The 19,536-nt window shown below is 37.3% G+C and overlaps 8 protein-coding genes across 9 annotated transcripts; 1 reads left to right on the top strand and 7 right to left on the bottom strand.

Annotated features, from left to right (window-relative positions):
• Nucleotides 1-110: 110 nt before the first annotated feature.
• On the bottom strand, nt 111-630 carry LOC107217916 (GSK3-beta interaction protein). The gene has a single exon (XM_015655610.2). The coding sequence runs from the start codon at nt 510-512 to the stop codon at nt 162-164; it is 351 nt and encodes a 116-aa protein (XP_015511096.1). The 5' UTR covers nt 513-630; the 3' UTR covers nt 111-161.
• Nucleotides 605-3,358, top strand: LOC107217915 (F-box only protein 39-like). Of its 2 annotated transcripts, XM_015655609.2 has the most exons (8): nt 605-769; nt 1,239-1,547; nt 1,655-1,887; nt 1,965-2,129; nt 2,195-2,421; nt 2,527-2,685; nt 2,770-2,934; nt 3,020-3,358. In XM_015655609.2, the coding sequence occupies exons 2-8, from the start codon at nt 1,356-1,358 to the stop codon at nt 3,169-3,171; spliced, it is 1,293 nt and encodes a 430-aa protein (XP_015511095.1). In that variant the 5' UTR covers nt 605-769; nt 1,239-1,355; the 3' UTR covers nt 3,172-3,358. The 2 variants fall into 2 exon arrangements, with proteins under 2 accessions (XP_015511095.1, XP_046597378.1); XM_046741422.1 differs by lacking the exons at nt 605-769; nt 2,527-2,685 and having other exon boundaries at nt 999-1,547.
• A 438-nt stretch (nt 3,359-3,796) lies between these two features.
• LOC107217902 (zinc finger protein OZF-like) lies at nt 3,797-7,307 on the bottom strand. Its single transcript, XM_015655592.2, has 3 exons — nt 7,038-7,307; nt 6,546-6,629; nt 3,797-4,879 (listed from the first exon to the last, which is right to left on the bottom strand). Exons 1-3 carry the CDS (start codon nt 7,178-7,180, stop codon nt 3,838-3,840), a joined length of 1,269 nt encoding a protein of 422 aa, XP_015511078.2. The 5' UTR covers nt 7,181-7,307; the 3' UTR covers nt 3,797-3,837.
• Nucleotides 7,308-8,303: 996 nt separating this feature from the next.
• Nucleotides 8,304-11,162, bottom strand: LOC107217905 (oocyte zinc finger protein XlCOF6.1-like). The gene is made up of 2 exons (XM_015655599.2): nt 11,070-11,162; nt 8,304-9,408 (listed from the first exon to the last, which is right to left on the bottom strand). Exon 2 carries the CDS (start codon nt 9,399-9,401, stop codon nt 8,304-8,306), a length of 1,098 nt encoding a protein of 365 aa, XP_015511085.2. The 5' UTR covers nt 9,402-9,408; nt 11,070-11,162.
• Nucleotides 10,210-11,415, bottom strand: LOC107217901 (zinc finger protein OZF-like). Its single transcript, XM_015655591.2, has 2 exons — nt 11,378-11,415; nt 10,210-11,296 (listed from the first exon to the last, which is right to left on the bottom strand). The coding sequence occupies exons 1-2, from the start codon at nt 11,413-11,415 to the stop codon at nt 10,210-10,212; spliced, it is 1,125 nt and encodes a 374-aa protein (XP_015511077.1).
• A 132-nt stretch (nt 11,416-11,547) lies between these two features.
• Nucleotides 11,548-14,410, bottom strand: LOC107217904 (zinc finger protein OZF-like). The gene is made up of 2 exons (XM_015655597.2): nt 14,270-14,410; nt 11,548-13,917 (listed from the first exon to the last, which is right to left on the bottom strand). The coding sequence occupies exon 2, from the start codon at nt 13,824-13,826 to the stop codon at nt 12,834-12,836; it is 993 nt and encodes a 330-aa protein (XP_015511083.1). The 5' UTR covers nt 13,827-13,917; nt 14,270-14,410; the 3' UTR covers nt 11,548-12,833.
• Nucleotides 14,343-15,526, bottom strand: LOC107217900 (gastrula zinc finger protein XlCGF7.1). Its single transcript, XM_046739404.1, has 2 exons — nt 15,458-15,526; nt 14,343-15,384 (listed from the first exon to the last, which is right to left on the bottom strand). The coding sequence occupies exon 2, from the start codon at nt 15,327-15,329 to the stop codon at nt 14,343-14,345; it is 987 nt and encodes a 328-aa protein (XP_046595360.1). The 5' UTR covers nt 15,330-15,384; nt 15,458-15,526.
• A 507-nt stretch (nt 15,527-16,033) lies between these two features.
• On the bottom strand, nt 16,034-19,453 carry LOC107217899 (gastrula zinc finger protein xFG20-1-like). The gene is made up of 4 exons (XM_046739405.1): nt 19,434-19,453; nt 18,255-19,345; nt 17,553-17,568; nt 16,034-17,399 (listed from the first exon to the last, which is right to left on the bottom strand). Exons 1-4 carry the CDS (start codon nt 19,451-19,453, stop codon nt 16,034-16,036), a joined length of 2,493 nt encoding a protein of 830 aa, XP_046595361.1.
• Between the last annotated feature and the right edge of the window lie 83 nt (nt 19,454-19,536).

A 19,536-nucleotide genomic window follows, 5' to 3' on the forward strand; every position in this document is an offset into this window, starting at 1 on the left:
TAGAAAGATCTATAATTTGCTTTTGAGGTTATGATGAACATGCGAACTTGTGATAATCAGGTTATGATGTAATCATGAAAGATTGTAAATGAATCAGTTCTGGACAACGATTCGAATATGATCGCTTTTATTTTGTACGACGGTACACCGTATTTATTGCATTATTTATGTGTGATTTTGCTAAGTTTTTCGTGGAGCAACAATCCAAAGGACCGCGTATATTCAGGGCTGATGTAGTTCAGCAGGCTGTAAGGGGTTTCGTAATATTGAGCTTCTCGGTTCAAATCGCTGTCGTATGTCTTATCTACGACGGCAAAACCGAGGGGCGACAGTTCTACGCAATATTTGACTTCTTCCAGCGTCGTCAAGTTTAAATACACACGATTGTTCGTATTCGGTAGTTTGTCTGATAATTTCAATTCTTTGACGTGGCACTTAACATCAGCTATCACCGCTTCTGCCTCAAGTTTCCACTGCTCCTTATCAAATACTTTGTCTTCACTACTTTCCATTTTAGCCTGTGCTACTTATTTCTAGTTTTTCGCCTCTGTACACGAAACAACAAATTTAACCAACAGACTACGTGTATATTAATACGGGTCAGGTTAGGTAGGTGTTTCGGTGTTCCGATTGGTACAGAAATGTGAAGATTTTACTAATTTTTCAAATATTCAAATTACTGAAATAAAATCGGTAATATATTAGTAAAATGAAAAATATCGTATCAACATATGTAAGACATAATCTTGTTGATAAAAAATTAATAAAGGTATAAAACAGTTTATTTTTATTGATATTGCTTTTTTTCAACCCTTATCCTGCATTGTCTTATTTATCTGGTGATGAATAGTTAATAAATTGATCTCTAACAGCGAGCCATTAACAATGAGTAATAACTATGCAATGAAATTAAGGTAAATTTTTTCTTGTAAATCGTTAATTATAAGAGAAAAGATCAGATTTTCTTATTTGAAAAAATACTCTTCAATTTCTTACCGCAAGAGAATTGTATTGAATTATGAATGTACGTTCTAGTCATATTTTTTACTTCACAATAACTATTCAACAAAATGAGAACCTCATAACTGACAGAATGCTTCCTGTACCTTGACATTCATGTATTATCTTACCTGACATCACCAGTTTTTTTTAATGATATACTGCTGAGTCACACCCATGTTCTTACGTCAAACTGTAATTTTGGTCTAACAATAAGATTGAATTGCATAAAATTTAAGACACCTGGTACAACCGAGTGAGTAGATATAGATGGCAATGATGACCGATGAGAAAGAGGTACTTCAGATGTAACGACGATGATATGAGATGAGGTCAGGACAGATTGAAGCTGGGAGATGTGGGATCAGCTGCCAGAGCTGATACTTACAGAAATATTCAGGCACTTAAACAGCAGAGACCGGGCAAATTTGGGAGAGGTCTGCAAATCATGGAAGCATGCCATGTCCTCACCCATTCTTTGGCGCTCAGTGACAGTCCTCATCGATCGTGATCTGCGTGGTGAATTACCACTTGCAAAAGAGCTTGCGGTGGTTACCTTGCGCAATGATAATTTTTTTCAGAATCCTGGCCATTAATATGTCAAAAATCTGCCTACCAATAATATGTTAAAACATCTTCAATTTTCTATCCCAAGGTCAAGTACGGGCAGTACATGCGTCGCCTGGAGTTAGCTTGGTCTAGGCCATATGTAATTCCAAGGGAGACACGGTTTGCACGTAACATTCAGTCAGAAGCGGGTGCAGATTTCCTCAACGTCATTAGAACGAAAGATGTGCAATTGAAAGAGCTCATCCTCGCCGACTGGGTATTCAGTTGCAAGTGGGGTAATCGAGGAAAACTTCTATGCGCGTTAGCTAATTTCTTAGGGTGAGCAATACAAAGAATGAATGACAGAAATAAAAAACAATAAAGCGTCTGTCACGAGACATTTTTTATCATCACAGCTACCAGCACAATCTTGAGACTCTGAACCTATTGAATGCTAATTTAGGAGTCAGTGACGTTTTGAGAATTTTGGGCTCTGCGGTAAGAGCATCTGGGAATCGCCTAGAGTCATTGGATCTTCGAGGTGCTTTCAGGGAATGGCAAGCACCTCACAGCAACCCCAGGTGATTCTTTTTCACCACATAATATAAGAGTTTCATAGATTCCTTAAGTCGGATCTACTTTCTAGGTATCTGCGCTTACTTGGTCGACTACGAGCTTTGGCAACTCTGAAACTAGATTATCCAGCTTTATCGGACGGTGCCCTCAATGCTTTAGCCAGCGCTGTACCCTTGGCTCTTCGCACACTTCATATATCTGTTCGAGACTCTGATTCCAGGCAACACACAATTGCTAACACAGCTTGGCATGAACTTGCCGTTGCATGTCCTAAGCTGACAGTTTCCTACACAATAGGTATGAAATATAATTAAAATATACCTTTCTGAACTCACACATAATAAAGAAATTATCAACTAGTTTATTGTAAGCTTAGCATGAACCTAATACTTGAATTTACAGTGAACATCTCGCACTACGAGGACATGTGCTATTTGTTACTGCCCAGTGTTCCACTTGGCAGTTTTCAAATGTTCAGCGGCCACGTATGGGATCAGAGTAGATCTCGTAACTTTCGGAGTACCGTTGGACTACTCATAATGCACTATACTAACACATTGTGTGCGTTTGATATGGATCAAATGTCGTGAAATACAGTTTGACTTACCTTTGAACACAATTGATTCAAATTATATAAATTTACAGCTGAGGTCATGCTCCAGTTGCGAAACAATCGAGAATTGCTAGACGATTTATTAGTATCTCTTTTGGTTCGCTGCAAACAATTAACACAGTTGCAATACGACGGTGTTCTCAGAAGCTTGGACACTCTGCGAGACATTTGTGAACTTCAAACAGCCAGCAAGACATGTAAGTTTAAAAATGAGTTTACGAATTTCATATATATGCGTTTTAATCATGTTTTTGTCAATACATTCCTTACTGACGGGCACAGGTTTTCAACGAATCCATGTGAAACCACGTAATGTAAGTTCACACAATCGAGCAATCTTGGATGACATTGGCTATCAATACGATCATAAAATGGTGCAGCAAGGAGTTGATTTCTGCATTGAAGACCCTGCTTCAGTTTTGATATTTCACTGAAAATTTCTTGCTCCATTAAATCTAATATCATTACGCTTTCCAACATTCAGTTGGAAGTGCTAAAGTACAAAATTGGTGGTACGCAATTGATATCTAAAGCTGAATTGCAAAATTAGGTTGTCCAGAGTTTATCAGTGCCATAGATAAAGAATTATGTAAATTTAATACTTCCCTGGCATTGCAGTAATTAAATGTTTTTATTAACCGCATAACACATTATTTTGGAACAGTTCAAGTCTCACCACACATACGATTTAATAATAAAAAATACATCATGCCACGAAACTAAGAAAATAAAAATGCAAAAGAAAAAAAATTAATGAAATCAATTAATAAAATTTATGCAAGATTAACGGATAGCTTTTACCGATAACAACAACATTATCTGAGAAAATCTAAATATCTGATACATTGATACTAATGTCTTGTATGAGATATGCAATACAGTCGTATTTATAATAGAAATAGGTATAAAGTGTTTACAACAAATCAGCTACGTGTCTTTTTTGATGTATTTATCAGAATTTAAATAAAGGAGAAGCAAACATCAAATAATGAAAGAAACTCGTACGAACTAGGTATATAATATTAGTAATAACGTAAAGTTGAAATGCGACAAAATTATTATTCGAACTCCTCGATGAAATGTATATCATCTTCTTTCGTCTAATGACGACGACTTTTAAGATGAAGATTAAGAATAGTTCGCGTCACAAATCCTTTGTTACATTTGATGCATACATAAGGCCTTTCACCACTGTGATAACGTTTGTGAACAACCAATGTTGATCTCTGTGTAAAAGTTTTACCACAGTCATCGCAGGTGTGTTTCCTTTCCCCGGAATGGGTTATGTTATGAGTTTTCAACAGACCCATAGATGCAAAACATTTTCCGCACACTTCACATGTGAACGGCTTCTCCCCTGTGTGAATTCTTCTGTGTACCTGCATGCTTGCAAGGCTAGTTACCGCCTTGCCACACAAATCACAGAGGAACAACTGCTTCTTTCTCCGACAATTTTTTTCACCGTGTTCATCCTGTTTATGCCTATAGTACAACGGTTTGTGGGAAAAACTTTGGCCACAAATTTCACAAGAATATTTCTTCACCGTGTTGCTGGAACACATCTCTGGATGCAATGTTCTGACATGACCCTTAACGTGGTCTTTACTTTTAAATGACTTTCCGCAAGTCGTACACGCAAATGGTCTAGCAACTTCGTGCGAAATCAGATGAGCCTTGAGCTCCCCCTGTGCTATGAATCCCTTCTCACAAATCTCACAGAACACCGAGTAATCTTTCCAATGATGTCGTTTCTGGTGAAGGCCAATATTCACCTTGTGCAACGACTTGTAATCACATTCGTCGCAACTGTAAACAATCTGGGCTTTGTGAATCTTTACATGTTGCTTCAGCTGCCGTGGTGTGCTAAAACTACGAGAGCATTCATTGCATTCAAATGCCTTCGCAATCCCATGCACTATGTTGAGATGTTCAATCATTCGTATTTCGTAATTCAGCTCAATATCACAGATGTGACACTTGGCCGACTTTTTTGTATTCTTCGACGGTTCAACTTTAGGCATTGATGTTGCATTCTCCGGTTTCTCAACTCTGCTCACCATCAACTGATTCACAACTACCTCCCCAGCTGCTTCATCTTCAAGTACCGCTAACTTCTCATTATTTGCGAGCAGCAAGAATCTTCTGTAAAACGACAATCACTATCAAACTCATTTGCACTAACATCCAAAATAGCAGTGGCTTTGAAAATATTGGTCCTGTATTTGCGAAGTTATTATTACGAAGACTAATTGGATACAGTGGAGGTCAGAAATCGTTGACAATATGAACAGAGCTCTACTTAGGGTGTAAGACAAACGACGATATATAGATTTTAGTAACGTTGTGTCAAGATCTCATTGAAACATCAACAGAAGATATAATATAAAAGCTAAAAGATATTCACTACCCTCTAACACCAATTTTTATTTACTTATTCGAAATGGAACGCGATTTAAGTGTTTGGTCGAGCTTACCTGGTATTGTCAGTGACAGGATTTTAGATGAGTATTCAGGACAGTGCGAGTGACAAAACCCTTGCTACATTTTTGGCAGACATACGGTCGTTCACCGGTGTGATATCTTTTGTGCACAACAAGAGTGGATCGTTGGGTAAATGATTTTCCACACTGATCACACGTGTATTTTCTTTCGCCTGTATGTGTAACGTTGTGCGTTCTCAGTAACGTTTCACAAGCGAAGCATTTTCCGCATACTTCACAAGTATAAGGTTTTTCACCAGTATGACTTCGATTGTGAATTTGAAAGCCCTTCGCTGTTTTCAACTCTTTTCCACATAGCGCACAGAGATACCTACGCCGGGGTCGTTCATAATTAGGAATACCATGAATATCAAGCTTATGTTGCTTCAATACGGATTTAAACTTGTAACCCATGCCACAAATTTTACATTTATGCTTAGAATCTTCACTTTCTTCCTCTGCTGGCTGATTGAAATGATATAATCTGTGATGCTCCTTTAGAGATTCAATATCGTTGAAGGTAATACTACATCTATTGCATTGTTGATAGTCGATAAAGTTATGTATAGCTGTATGCGTTACAAATTGTTCCTCATCAGTAAAAGTTTCACAGCATACTTCACAGTAAAATTTCACTTTTGGCACATGCTGTTTCTTCTTGTGCCTCTCTAGATCCGCATTTGTAACACATATGAACTTACACTGGTCACAGGAAATATTCTTCGGAGTGTGAGACTTTTTAATATGAGCATTCAGCATGAATTGTTGTGCGTAAGTTCTCCAGCATGATGTACATTTAAAAGGTTTCTGAATGCCATGCTCTATTCTGAGATGTGCAACTAGCCGTGTTACAAAGTGAAATTTTTCATTGCAAATTTCACACGCCTTAATGTTGCTCTCTGATCTGAAAATTTACATGAATATAAATAGACTAGGAAGCATGTTAAGAAAACTGTAGAGAAACTACATTCATTTGGACAATGATTGCTCTAGTATAATGTGAACTATAAGCATAATGCAAACAGATCATCAATTTCAATTTTGAGCACAACTAATTGGTCCGCTCCTCAGTAACCGGATTTTCGTTACGATTTTGTTTTTTGTATATTTCAATGCAAATGAAATTGGTGTTAGAGCGCAAGTGATGGGTGCGACTAACTTTTGAGTTTCTAAATAATCAGAAGAATTCTCTATCCTTCTTACACCCTCTGAAAATTATTGAATCCTCAAAATTGCTTACTTAGTGCTGAAGAAGGGTTGCATTTAAAAATCCTTTGCAGCCCTGCATTTAGCTATTACAGAGATGACGATAGGTTTGTTTTACTTACTTTACTTCGGTGGAGATAGGGTCGTTCTCGAGCTTCGTCTTAAACTCGGTTTCATCAAACTGAATATGATCGGTGGACCACTGGCTGTAACATAATTTCACGTAACTAAATATTACTTTTATCAACGTTACCAGAAAAAATTGAGGAATCAATATCCTAACTCTCAAGCATATACACGTACGTCGTACGCCAATGTCTTTAAAGCCTACTTTAAATCACATAGCTCTGAACAGCTCGCACGTTAAATACTTGTTCCACGTTATGAGGATATGGTATTCTCCTGTTGAAGAAAAATAGTAACTGCTTGGCAGAAAATGATGACATTTCGTAATGTCTATCAATAGAGTCGAATATTAAAACAATATGTGGTAGTATACATTGGTTTATTATTGGTTTTATTTTCATTCGGCTCTATAGGCAGATATTTTTTATTTATTTTTGTGTCCACATTTATTGGACAGTGATATTTATACTATGACGATATAAGATTACTGCTGTGGGTTTTTTGGTGCTTCTTGAGGAATGTGTTGGAGACAAATCCTTTTTTGCAAATTAAACATTGATATGGTCGTTGCCCAGTGTGGTATCGCATATGAAAGACCAAGGAAGTTCTCTGGGTGAAGCCTTTGCCACATTGCAAACAGATGTGCGGTTTTTCCCCCGTATGCGTGCGTTGATGTAGTTTTACATTTTCTCGAGAACTAAAATGTTTTCCACATATTTCGCAGCTGACTGGTTTTTCACCAGTATGCGTCCTTGTGTGTGTTACCAAAACACTTTGGGAGGAAACCTGCTTTCCGCAAAGGTCACAGAGGAAGGTTTTCAAATTTTGTTCTACCCCATGACATGATTTCATATGCCGCATCAAAAGTCTTTTGTATGGAAAATTCGAGGAGCAAACGGCACAATTATATCTATCGATAATTTGCATCAATTCAGGGTGATGTACTCGTTTATGAACCAGTAAATTATTCTTATAAGGATAAGACTTTGGACAAAGCTCACAGGTATAAGGTTTTTTACCAGAGTGAACATTCTTGTGCTCAACATACTCTTTCTTAGAGAGAAAACCCTTATTGCATAATTCACATTTATAAGCGTAATCCTTGGCATGCCTCCGCCTGTGATATTCCAAATTTGCTTTTTGATTACACGAGTAACTGCAGATATCGCAAGCGAATATCTTTATTCCAGTGTGTATTAGTTTGTGTCTTTTGATGTTCATCGGACTACGAAACGCTTTGCCGCATTGATCACATTTGAATGCACGTTCAATCCCATGCGCATTTTTCAAATGTTCAATGAGTTTAGTCATGTGAAAAAATACAGCATCACATTTTCTGCATTCGTGTATTGCTCGTTTGCTTGATTTACTCCATGAACTCCTGAAACAGAAAATAAGCTGAAGTGGCTGTTCTTTCTCCATGACTATAGGTTACCCTATATAGTCCCTTATAAGCTAATAACTGAACGTAAGTATCTAATATTACCTAAAGTAACTCTTCACCATATGCCATGTATCTATCGGCTCTAAGATTATAACACTCAAAATCTTTTCAGCAAGTTTGAAACAGCCTAGGAAACATCTAAAATTTAACAAATTACGACTATAGGGTTTAATTTATACAGATTCTAATCATACCAAGTATATTATTACAGTGGCTTATTGGAGCATGGAGTTTTATATTTATACACAAATTTACGCGGTACAGTGATACCTCACTTTTGCTATTAGAGGAAGGATGTTGTATTTACAAGTCATTTATTCTCTGGAGAGTTTTTGTATTTGTCGAGGCAATCTGCTTCAAACTGTTTTAATATATCCTCAATATATAATGGCGGAAGTGGAGGTAATGGCCCTGGGTGTGTCTTTCTGTGACAAATCAATCCAGGCTTTTGCGTAAACGACTTGCCACAGATATCGCATACATAAGGACGCTGACCAGTATGAGTTAGGATATGCTGCCTTTGAGCACCGGAACGAGCGAAAGATTTCTCACACACGGGGCAAGGGTAGGGCTTGTCGCCAGTATGTGTTCTCATATGAACTGCTAATGAACATTTTTCAGAAAATGTCTTGCCGCACTCTTCGCATATCACTTTTTCATTATGCCACTGAACATGCTGGTCCAAATTTTCTTGAGATACCATTCGTTTTGGGCAAATAGAACATTTGAACTGTGGCTTGTAATGAGCAAACTTCTGGTGCACTTTCAAGGTGTGTTTATCAACACATGATTTTCCACAGACGTCGCATACTACAGGTGGGTTTCCGCTGTGATACTTGATCACATGCGTTCTTAGGTCATTTTTGATTTTGTACGCCTTTCCGCATACCTCGCAAGAGAAATTGTAAACGTCTGTATGTTTTCTTATGAAATGGGCCTCAAGAATACGTTTATTCTTGCTGACATAATTGCAGACATTACAAGGATATTCCAATTTGACGTCCTCTTGTGATCCATGGGTCTTCAAATGCAGGTCAAGATCAATCTCACTTTTAAAGGGTTTCAGGCAAGTCTCACACCTGTACGTATGCATTTTCACATGTTTAACAAACAGTGTTCGTTTTGCAAATTTAACACTGCAAATGTTGCACGAGTACCTTTCATAGAGCGACTCAACCTTTTCTCCTTGTGCTTGTTCAACCAGTTTCAGTACATCAATATCTTGAGGGACTTTACTGGGCGGCTTTCCATCTGAACTTATCAAGATATATGATTTTGGCAGCACAACGGCATATTCAGGCGATAAAGATTTTGGGAGTATCAACTTTGGCTTCGATTGTTTCTGTGTCACGACGGCCCTTGATCTCTTCTCTTGATGTTGTTTTCTTAGTAACAGTGGGTCAGGCATAGATATCCTAGAAAAACAAATTTTTTTCATCATTTAAATATATATTCGTTGCTGCTAGTAGTAGCTAGTAGTTGGCTCTGTAGTTGTAAATATCTAATCAAAGTTCGATTGGAATTTGGGACTGGACGCAGCTTACACCTATCCTTTAAAAATCAAATCATGGGAGATATTGGAATTGAAACACCACAATTAAATGGTACGAAATGAACTAAGATACATGGGTTTAGATACATTTCATTCAACGTTTTATTGTACTGTACAAGAATAGTAAGGTCAAGACAAACTAAAAACCTTGGTATTGTAGCTTTCAGAAATTTTGATATTCTTTGTCGATAACCATGTTTTAAATACGCTTCTGCTGTACAAAATTAAATTCAAGTAACTTCGGAAGTCTCTAAATTTCCTAAACCACACTGTTGTGTTGAATCCAACTAAGAACGTGTGTTTTTAAAGATGACCAAATCTATCATGGAATGAATAAACAAACTAGTGACATGCTTCATTTGACTGTATCGAAGAAATGATAGATATTATTGTTTGAAGTGTAGAGTAAATCTGGCATACTCAGTGGTATTTCAAATAAGACTTTCAGAAGCTGGATGCCTGAAAAAAAATGTTGCTAATGGACACCTTACTCCAAATTTGACCTTAATCAAATTAATCTCATAAATCATCTGTGAGAGATTGAAAAAAAAAAAACAAAATAAATTTCAAAACAAGTTTCTACTTCGAACAACAGCTTTTCAACTCGTTTTCTTCATTATTGCCACCTTTTACATTTACCAACAAGCCTATAAAACACAATCAATTAATCTTGGACCTCTTTTGGATGATCTTTTGTATCCCTAGATAAACCCTGGAGAATGCTATCAATATAAACTCTGGGTAGTGGCGGATGAGAACCGGGATGTGATTTTCTATGACTGGTTAGCCCGGGTTTCTGGGTGAATGTCTTGCCGCATATGTCACATACGTAGGGCCGTTTTCCAGTGTGAATGAGCAGATGTTGTCTGAGAGTATTCCTGCGAGCAAATGACTGAGCGCATACGGTGCAGGAGTAAGGTTTAATACCGGTGTGCGATCGCATATGGACTTCCAAATCGTACGGGATGTGAAACATTTTTCCACATTGTTCACATACAACTCTCTCCTTGGTTTCGTGCCAGTGAAGGTGCTGCTCAAGCCCTTTTTGGGAGACAAGCCGCCGTTTACAAATTTTACAAACATGCTCTGGCTTCTCGTGAATATACTTTATGTGAGACTTCAAAGCGTGTAAATTCTTACTTTCATGACCGCAAACTTCACAGACAATAGGTGGATTGCCGCTGTGCATCTGGTTAATGTGTTGTTTTAGATTATTTTGTATTTTAAATAGTTTACTACAAAATTTACATGAGAACTGATAGTTGTCTGTGTGTTTTCTGACGAAATGATCCCTCAGTGTCCACTTTTTATTACTCTTGTATTCACATACGCTGCACTCGTGCATTTGTGGCCCGTGAATTTCCTCCATATGAAGTTTAAGGTCCCGTTTCAGGGCAAAGGTTTTCGCGCACGTCATGCATTTGTAGGCGTGCTGTTTTATGTGCGATGCAAGCTTATTTTTATTAAAATATACTTTTTCGCATAAGTCACATTGCAATTTTATTCCCTTCTTTGTATTCTTACTTTGATTCAATTTCGTATCACGTATTTCAAAGTTTACTTCAGTCTCTCCAAGCATAACACTGGGTCTGTTATTACTCTTACGCTTCTTTCGGGTTTCCTTGGTAACCTTTTCTATTATCTCAATCATCAATTCCGGTGTGCGTTCATTATTCAAAAAGTGCACACTTGTTGCAGAAGATACTCGACATTGCGACAATGGAATGCTCAAGGGATCTGATGGTATGAGTCTAAAACAGAAAAAGGGCAGAGACACCATTTCAGTTACATCACAGGATGAGGTTTAATGACCATAAAATTTAAATACTTACTTGATAAATATGGTAGATATAATTAATCCGACAGTCATATTATACAAATTAATTATTACTTTATTTGTCAACATATCGCTTGATGGGTACCCATGGAAAATTGGTATTCTTAACACTGAAAGCCATATGTTCCATGTACAGAGCTCAATTAGGGATTAGAAAAGACAATATTGATAAAGTAACGGTTTTATTACATCACAGAGACATATTACGATAAAACGATTTTTGTTTTATGGTGACGAGAGTCAGAAATGAAAATCAATTATTGTACCTTTTCCTTTTACAAATCAACCCGGATTCCTAAATAAAAGTTGGTCACATGTGACACATGGTATTGGTAAATTACCTCTGTGAAACTGCTCCATGCAATGCCTCAGATGGTTTACATTCACATGAAATAAGTATTTAAAGATCCTTTCAAACTACGTAGTTTATAGTTTCTCATGCCACAATCATATACCTGTGCCTATGTACTTGTTTTGTGTAAATTTTGAGTAGTGCTATCGACTAGGTTTTAACAGGACTTTGCAACTTGTATGTACGCTGCATTATTGTTCCGTGAAACAACATGATTTTAATTATGGAATATAACATTAGAGTAATATTCCAATTCCCATTTTCCGTAGTAGACTCATTGATGTAGGATTGGGAATTTATGCCAGCCTCATATCAGCATAGACCTTCGCTTCCCGACTATTATTTGAAATTTGGTAAAGTAATCAATACTTTGTAATTTCATATTGTAAGTGGACAGGCATGTTTGAGGAGTAAGATGATTTTTTCCTAAAACAAAGTCATTTGATGATTAATGTCATTTGCCATGAATAAGATTTGATATGCACAATGAATGTATCGTGTTAACGATATGCTTACATACCAATATCGTACGTAGAGTTTAGAGCTGTATTACCGTAAGTAGAAATATTGAAACTAGCCTGGAAAATTATCCAATATAAATACAATCTTATCCTATAATAATACTACTACATTAGAATATTGTAATAAAAGTTTCGATGATTATACACTGACTACGTTTTCAGTTTTACAGTGATGCAATCTTCATCAATGCGTAACAAAGTGAATGTTGTACAGTCAAAACAAACCTGCTTATCTCGATGAACATTCGTTTCCATGTATTTTTTTCTTAAGCATATAATTTCCATCATATGTACAAAATAAAAAAGCTAGTAATATTTTACAAAGATATTTCACTAGCCAAACGCACAGCTGATTTACTTGTGAAAAATAAACTTAAAAAATGAACATTCTCAAACCGTTAATCACATTAAATTTTGATGAATTAATGTCTATTTATGCATCGGTTCGGCAATGGCGTTAAAAACCATTATTCAAATGCAAGGAAGCTCGTTAGGATAAAACCTTGCAGTGTGGGAACTAGGCTCCTTACTTAATACAAAGACGATAGGGATAAATTTCATCTCGTACTTGTAGCTGGTTACGTGTTCCCACTCTGATCTGCACTGCTATTTTTGCCAGCATACTCTCTGGCAAATTCTGTAATGATGGTCTTAATGGAGACGGCTGGCAGTGGAGGCAAAGGTCCGGGGTGTCTCTTCCTGTGACATATCAAACCAGGTTTTTGAGCAAATGCCTGGCCACAGATATCACATATGTAGGGTCGTTTTCCCGTATGAATGAGGACATGCTGTTCCTGAGCGGTTTGACGTCTGAAGGTTTTTCCACACACTAAGCATGGAAAAGGCTTGATGCCTGTGTGGACTCGTATATGAGAATCCAAATCACGACCACGGAATCTTTTCCCACATGTCGGACAAACAATCTTCTCTTTATTTTCATGCCACGACAAGTGCTGCTTGAGATTCTCCTGCGTTGTCATTCCTCGCTTGCAAATATTACACTCAAACTCAGGTTTGTAATGGCGATACTTCATATGTGCTTTGAGGGCATGTAAATTTTTACTAAAGTGCCCACAGACGTCGCATACTATGGGCGGATTTCCACTGTGATTTTGCTTCATGTGGTGATTCAAAGCTTTCTTTATTTTAAACTGTTTGCCGCAGGAGTCACAGGAAAAATTAAACGCACTGGTATGAAGGCGAATGAAGTGGTTTTTCAAAGTTCCTTTGTTGTTACTTTTGTAGTCGCAGACACTGCATTCGTACAACTGCGGTCTGTGTATTTTTTCAAAGTGTGTACTGAGGTATCGCTTCAAGCTAAAAGTTTTCCCACATTCTGTACACTTGTGTCTGTGCTGCTTTAGATGTTCTGCTAGATTGCTTTTTTTTAGGAATGTCTTCTGACATGAATTACATTCGAACGTTTTCTTAGATCTTGTGACTCTTCTTACTGGCTTACTATTCCTTGTCTCCACAATTGTATCTGGGTTTTTCGAAACAGAATCCAAATGTGTTTCTTTACTCAGCAACTTAATGTCATCTCTAGCTACTTTTTTGTCAGGCCATATCATATACTCAGGAGTGCATTCAATTCTCACTATTTGTCTTTTTTGTACGACCACTCCATCCGATGAAACGCTCAAAGGATCAGCAGTCGATACCCTAGAACAAAGATATATTTATTAAAAAGCATTTTCAATCACTCGAAATTAGTTTCATCAAGAGGCACAAGCTCGAGCATATCTACTAACTGGATCAGGGTTTAGTTTATCATTCTAAATCGTTAAGACGAGAAATGGTTCCTGAATTTCATTGAGTCAAATAAACACGACAACTTCCATTTTAGAGAATATATATACATATATTTCTTGAGTACATTGAATTGTTCGATTTCAATTTAATTTCACGCAATTTCACCTACGTCGTTCCTCAATTCTACTTTTATTACACAGTATTTAACTATCATATTTTTCCTACAGTATGTCTTAAAACTATTTTTACTCAACAGACTTACCATTGTAACCCAAGCTAAAGCACATTTCTTTGTCCAAAAAGTATTTAATAATGCGCAACTGGCGATGTGACAGTCATTCTTTGTCATTGCAATGTCTCTGTACATAATCTCTTGTGAAGTCGTTGACAATATTTTTGACAGATACGGCAGGGAGTGGAGGTAGGGGGCCAGGGTGCCTTTTCCTATGGCATATTAAACCTGGTTTTTGAGCAAAGGTTTGGCCGCAGACGTCGCAAAGATATGGACGTTTATCCATGTGAATTAAAATATGTTGTTCCTGTGCAGTCTGACGCGAAAATGACTTGCCGCAAACGGGACAAATGAAAGGCTTGACGCCAGTGTGGATCATCGTGTGAACGTCCAATGAATATTTTTCACGAAATGTTTTACCACATGTTGGACAAATCACTCTTTCCTTGGTCTGATGCCCCTGCATATGCCGATCCAAATACTCTTGAGTCGTCATTCTTCTTTTACAGAGTTTACATTTAAATTGTGGCTTGTGGTGGGCGTACTTTTTATGGCACTTTAGGGCATGGATGCTCTTATTGGTATGACCGCATATGTCGCAAACCAGAGGCGGATTCTCACTGTGACTTCGGTTTATATGGGTTTGCAAGTCGTTCTTGATTTTAAAATCTTTATTACAAACGTTACACGAAAACTTGTATTCCTCTGTGTGCTTTCTGACAAAGTGGTCGTGTAGCGACCACTTGTTATTACTCACATGGTCACACGCAGTGCATGGATATTTTTCCGGCCCATGAGCGGATGCTACATGTGCTTTCAGTTTGTTCCTCGATTCAAATTTTTCATTGCAAGCGTCACAGATGTATTTATGAACACTCACATGCCTGATAAGTTTTCTTTTTAAAGAAAAACTAACGTTGCATGTATCGCAGGAATAACTTTTGGCAACTAGAGCGGATTTCACCAAGATCTTGTTACAAATTCTAGTTGCATTCTTCCTTCTCTTCTTCAGATTGCGTGTACTACTTTCACCATTAGGTTTCTTATTCTTCACTGTTGTCTCAGCACTAACTCCCTTCGATGAAGGCATCACATACTCAGAGGTGCATTCAATTCTAATTGCTTTGCAAAGCAGATTTGATATCCTAAAACACAAAATGTAAATACCAAAATTAATAATAGAATAACTACACACCATGACATCACTATGTTACTTACTTTGGCTGTATTTAACAGAGTCGTAAAGACCTGTGAAACATATTTTCAGTTTAAAACCCAATCTTGGTATGGAACGTTTTACAATTATCTTGAAATTTATATTCAAAAATTATTGATGTTCTTACATCCATACAAATTACAGAAGAAGCACGCACACAAATTTTATCACACAGCCAGGCCCTGCGCTACATGTTTTCTACTAAAGGAAAATTCACAAAATAAAGAAATTTATTTCAGCCATCAATTGGTACAAAGATTTGACAATGAACCGTCTTAAGCAACTATTTGCACTGAGGTGAGTGTATGATAATTGTAATGTTGTTAAGTTATAGTTGGTACGCTATAATAGGTAATTATATTTTTCTCGGTGTAGTTATGCCAGACACTGAAGAAATAATCCCGAATACCTGCGAAAATTTGCATAAGTTGAAAGAACAGGATAAGTTCGTCGTTATAGGTGTTATCTTATCTTTTGCTTCTTTTTCACAACAGACAAGGTATTGTCCGAGCGCACGTTAATGAGAATTGAATGACAAAATAAATTCATGTAAAAGTAACTATTATTCTGAAATTGGTTTAGTCCTGATCGTCCTTTTTAAACCCTGCAAGATCGTTGACGATATCACCGATTGGCATCACAGGTAGCGGAGGATGGGTTCCAGGATGAGTTTTTCGATGGCATATTAAGCCTGGTTTCTGGGTGAAAGCCTTGCCACATATGTCGCACACAAATGGTCGCTTTCCAGTGTGAATCAAGAGATGTTGTCGTAGTTGAGATCGACGAGCAAATGGTTTACTACAGATAGGGCAGAGGTGCGGTTTGTTACCCGTATGTATAGACATGTGCCTCTTAAAAGAGTCTTTTTTGTTGAACGTCTTTCCGCATTCGGCGCACATGATCCTTTCCTTCTTTTCGTGCTGCAGAAGCAAATGTTGGTCTAAATTCTCCTGAGTTACCATTCGTCGTTTGCAAATGTGACACTCAAACTTGGGTTTGTAGTGAGCCCACTTCTGATGGACGTACAATGAGCCACTGTTACGGCATGATTTACCACACAAATCGCACATTGTGGGTTTCTCTTTATGATGAAACCTGACATGAGTTGTCAAGTCCCCTTTCACCTTAAACTTTTTGGAACAAAATTTACATGGGTACTCGTAAGAGTCCGTGTGCTTCCGAGTAAAGTGTGACTGCAGAGAATGTTTGGACCTGCACACAAATCCACACGCCTCACAGGGGAATAGCAGTGATGATTTGGAGCGTGTTTCGTGTTGCCGCTCAAGATGAGCAATGAATGAAGATTTTTTTGAACTCCTGAAATCACATACGGCGCATACATAGGCCCCATTTTCTTCGATGCAAACTTTCTTCTTGTGCGTCCATGCGACGTGCTTCCGAAATGCTATTTCTGTGTCAAAAGTTTTTGAACAAACCTTACACTTGAGGGATCGTATGATCGAATCTGGCAAAGGTGTCACGTGTTCAGAAAAAAACTGATTGTTCGATTCTTCTGAAAGTTCGTTATCTTGATTTATAGATTCCGTAACATTCTCAGCCAATTTTTCAATAGTAACGGTATTTCCTTCCATTTTTACTTGATACAAGTCGCCTATTGTGCGTCCGTTTTCAACTTTATCGAGTGCTCTGTCTTCATCACTGACAATAGGTGATTCGTGATTTTCAGTTAGTCCCAACTCAGACTCATTCTCACTCCCTGGCACAGGCTCATTTTTATAGCTTTCTTCAGCAGCGACATTGATATCATTATCGACCTCATTTAGTTGCTTATCGCTTACAGTTTCAGAGAAACAGCTAGCAGGGAGAAAGGCGTAACAGGGCTTGTCATCAAATTCGATAATCTGCCATTCTTGCATAATTACAGACTCCTTGCCAAATATAAATATTCCATGGTGTTTTTCTGTGTCCTTGGCTGATAAAAATCTGAAACAGAAGTTAAGGAAGTATTATTAGGATTCACATAATTTGCATAGTAGAGGCAACTTACTTGTCGTATGAAAGGTACCAGCTTTGAATCAAGAGATGGTATAATATTTACATATAACCTAACATTGATAATTGTGTTTAAAAATTTACCGGTTAGCACAAATACCTGTGAATATTAGATCTCAGATTGGTATCCCAACTACAAAAGAGTTCAGAGTGCACCATAAATCCAGATCACAATTGTATGCAACATAAATAATAATTCTTTGAATATTTTACAAATTTTATTATTTTCATACGTCTCTATAATATGCACTACACATTCGAATAATAAACATAACAATAAAATGTCCAGAAATAAACAAAATGAGAAAATCAAAAATAAATTCATCGAGACGTCCATGATAATGCTTGTCCATCATAAATTGTGATAGTAACGGAGATTTAATTTAATAATGTTATTAAATAAAATTCTTTTAGTTGCTATACAAAGTATGATATACTATTGAATTCGATTCTCTCAATCACAATATTGTATGTCAGCACAATCATATTAACCAAGATCAGATAATATAATATCTGAAATAAAGCATGGTCATGCAACAGAACTAATAGCATATTAATAAGCTTGCCTGTAGCTTACGTTAGACTATTTTTTCATGAAATCATTTATAATATGGTCAATGTGAACAACTGGCAAAGGAGGGTGTACACCTGGATGTGATTTCCTATGACAAATTAGTCCTGGTTTCTGAGTGAACGCTTTGCCACAAATATCACAAACATAGGGACGTTTGCCAGTATGAATTAAAAGATGCTGGCGAAAAGCTGTACGGCGAGCAAACGCTTTACCACAAATCGTACACGTGTGTGGTCTATCTCCGGTGTGAGTCATCATATGCTGTTTCAGCCGGTGATTTTCAGTGAAAGATTTACCGCACTCCTCGCACACCAAGATTTCTCGCCTTTCATGTTGTAGTAAAATATGTTGATCGAGATTAAATTGGGTAACCATGCGACGGTGGCAAATGTGGCACTCGTACTTTGGTTTAAAATGGGCCCATTTTTGATGAACGTAAAGAGAGTTACTGTTTGAACAAGTTTTCCCACAGACGTCGCATATTCTAGGTCCTTCTTTGTGCTTAAATCTTACGTGAAGTCTCATATCACCCTTGACTTTGAACTTTTTACCACATATCTCGCAGACATATTTGTAGTCAGCAGCATGTTTTCTCTCAAGATGTTCCTTCAATCGACGTCTACTCTGGCACTTGAATTCGCAAATGTCGCACAAATACTCCTCATGCTCCTTCTGATGTGTTGCATGCTTCCTTGCGACGTGCGAGTGAAGGGTCGTCCTTTTTTTGCATTCAAATTTGCAATATGTACAGACAAACACAATAGGATCTTTAGTCTTCTCGTGTTCCATATCTACATGCATTTTAAACGCCATCAACGTTTTGCAAGTTTTCGGACATACTTTGCATTTGTACTTATGGGCTCGGTGATTATGAAATTTTATATTGTGCCTCCTCAGCATGATCTCGAGATCAAAATCTATGTTACATGCACTGCATGAATAAGTACTCTCCAGTTCAACCACACTAGGGATCGCAATCTGTACCCTTGATGGCAATTCGGTATCACTTGAATTACTTTCAACTTTAACTTGGCAGTAATCGCTAAGTTCGTTGAGATCTACGTTTGCATTGCTTTCCTGATCATTGCTAACAAGAGTGCCTTCGTTATCTGATAATAACTTTTCAATATCTTCAGTTTCCTCGTCCAGATTATGCTCTTCTTCGTCAAGTGCAACTAAGTCCTTTAAATGATTTGCTGGGAGAAATGCATAATAAAGGCAACCTTCAAATTCCACAATTTGCCATGGTTGCATGAAGATTGACTCCTTCCCGAACATAAATCGACCACTGGTGCATATTTTCCTAAAACACAAAGAAAGTAATCAATGTATGTGTATACAACGAGAAGAACACAGGTTGGTAACGATAGTGTACCTATAATTTTTCATACACGCAAATGTTAGGATACATCTATAAGGATACACACGATAGGATCTTTTTAAATTTTATATTACTTTACCAATAGTATACGTATGTGCGTATCTCTTAAGTCA

The sequence above is a fragment of the Neodiprion lecontei genome, chromosome 5 (genome assembly GCF_021901455.1).
Source record: "Neodiprion lecontei isolate iyNeoLeco1 chromosome 5, iyNeoLeco1.1, whole genome shotgun sequence".
In the NCBI taxonomy this organism is placed as follows: domain Eukaryota; kingdom Metazoa; phylum Arthropoda; class Insecta; order Hymenoptera; family Diprionidae; genus Neodiprion; species Neodiprion lecontei.

What these genes read in the sequence shown, in the direction of transcription:
- LOC107217916 (XM_015655610.2), bottom strand. Translation starts at nt 512, where the DNA reads ATGGAAAGTAGTGAAGACAAAGTATTTGATAAGGAGCAGTGGAAACTT.
- LOC107217915 (XM_015655609.2), top strand. Translation starts at nt 1,356, where the DNA reads ATGTGGGATCAGCTGCCAGAGCTGATACTTACAGAAATATTCAGGCAC. An exon ending in CACTTGCAAAAGAGCTTGCG is followed by an intron (nt 1,548 to 1,654) that starts GTGGTTACCTTG and finishes TTCTATCCCAAG; the next exon opens with GTCAAGTACGGGCAGTACAT. An exon ending in GCGTTAGCTAATTTCTTAGG is followed by an intron (nt 1,888 to 1,964) that starts GTGAGCAATACA and finishes TTATCATCACAG; the next exon opens with CTACCAGCACAATCTTGAGA.
- LOC107217902 (XM_015655592.2), bottom strand. Translation starts at nt 7,180, where the DNA reads ATGTGGCAAAGGCTTCACCCAGAGAACTTCCTTGGTCTTTCATATGCG. An exon ending in GCACCAAAAAACCCACAGCA is followed by an intron (nt 6,630 to 7,037) that starts GTAATCTTATAT and finishes ATTATGTTACAG; the next exon opens with CCAGTGGTCCACCGATCATA. An exon ending in CCTATCTCCACCGAAGTAAA is followed by an intron (nt 4,880 to 6,545) that starts GTAAGTAAAACA and finishes GTCGTTTTACAG; the next exon opens with AAGATTCTTGCTGCTCGCAA.
- LOC107217905 (XM_015655599.2), bottom strand. Translation starts at nt 9,401, where the DNA reads ATGCCTGACCCACTGTTACTAAGAAAACAACATCAAGAGAAGAGATCA.
- LOC107217901 (XM_015655591.2), bottom strand. Translation starts at nt 11,415, where the DNA reads ATGACTGTCGGATTAATTATATCTACCATATTTATCAA. An exon ending in ATATCTACCATATTTATCAA is followed by an intron (nt 11,297 to 11,377) that starts GTAAGTATTTAA and finishes TTTCTGTTTTAG; the next exon opens with ACTCATACCATCAGATCCCT.
- LOC107217904 (XM_015655597.2), bottom strand. Translation starts at nt 13,826, where the DNA reads ATGATATGGCCTGACAAAAAAGTAGCTAGAGATGACATTAAGTTGCTG.
- LOC107217900 (XM_046739404.1), bottom strand. Translation starts at nt 15,329, where the DNA reads ATGCCTTCATCGAAGGGAGTTAGTGCTGAGACAACAGTGAAGAATAAG.
- LOC107217899 (XM_046739405.1), bottom strand. Translation starts at nt 19,453, where the DNA reads ATGTATCCTAACATTTGCGT. An exon ending in ATGTATCCTAACATTTGCGT is followed by an intron (nt 19,346 to 19,433) that starts GTATGAAAAATT and finishes TTTGTGTTTTAG; the next exon opens with GAAAATATGCACCAGTGGTC.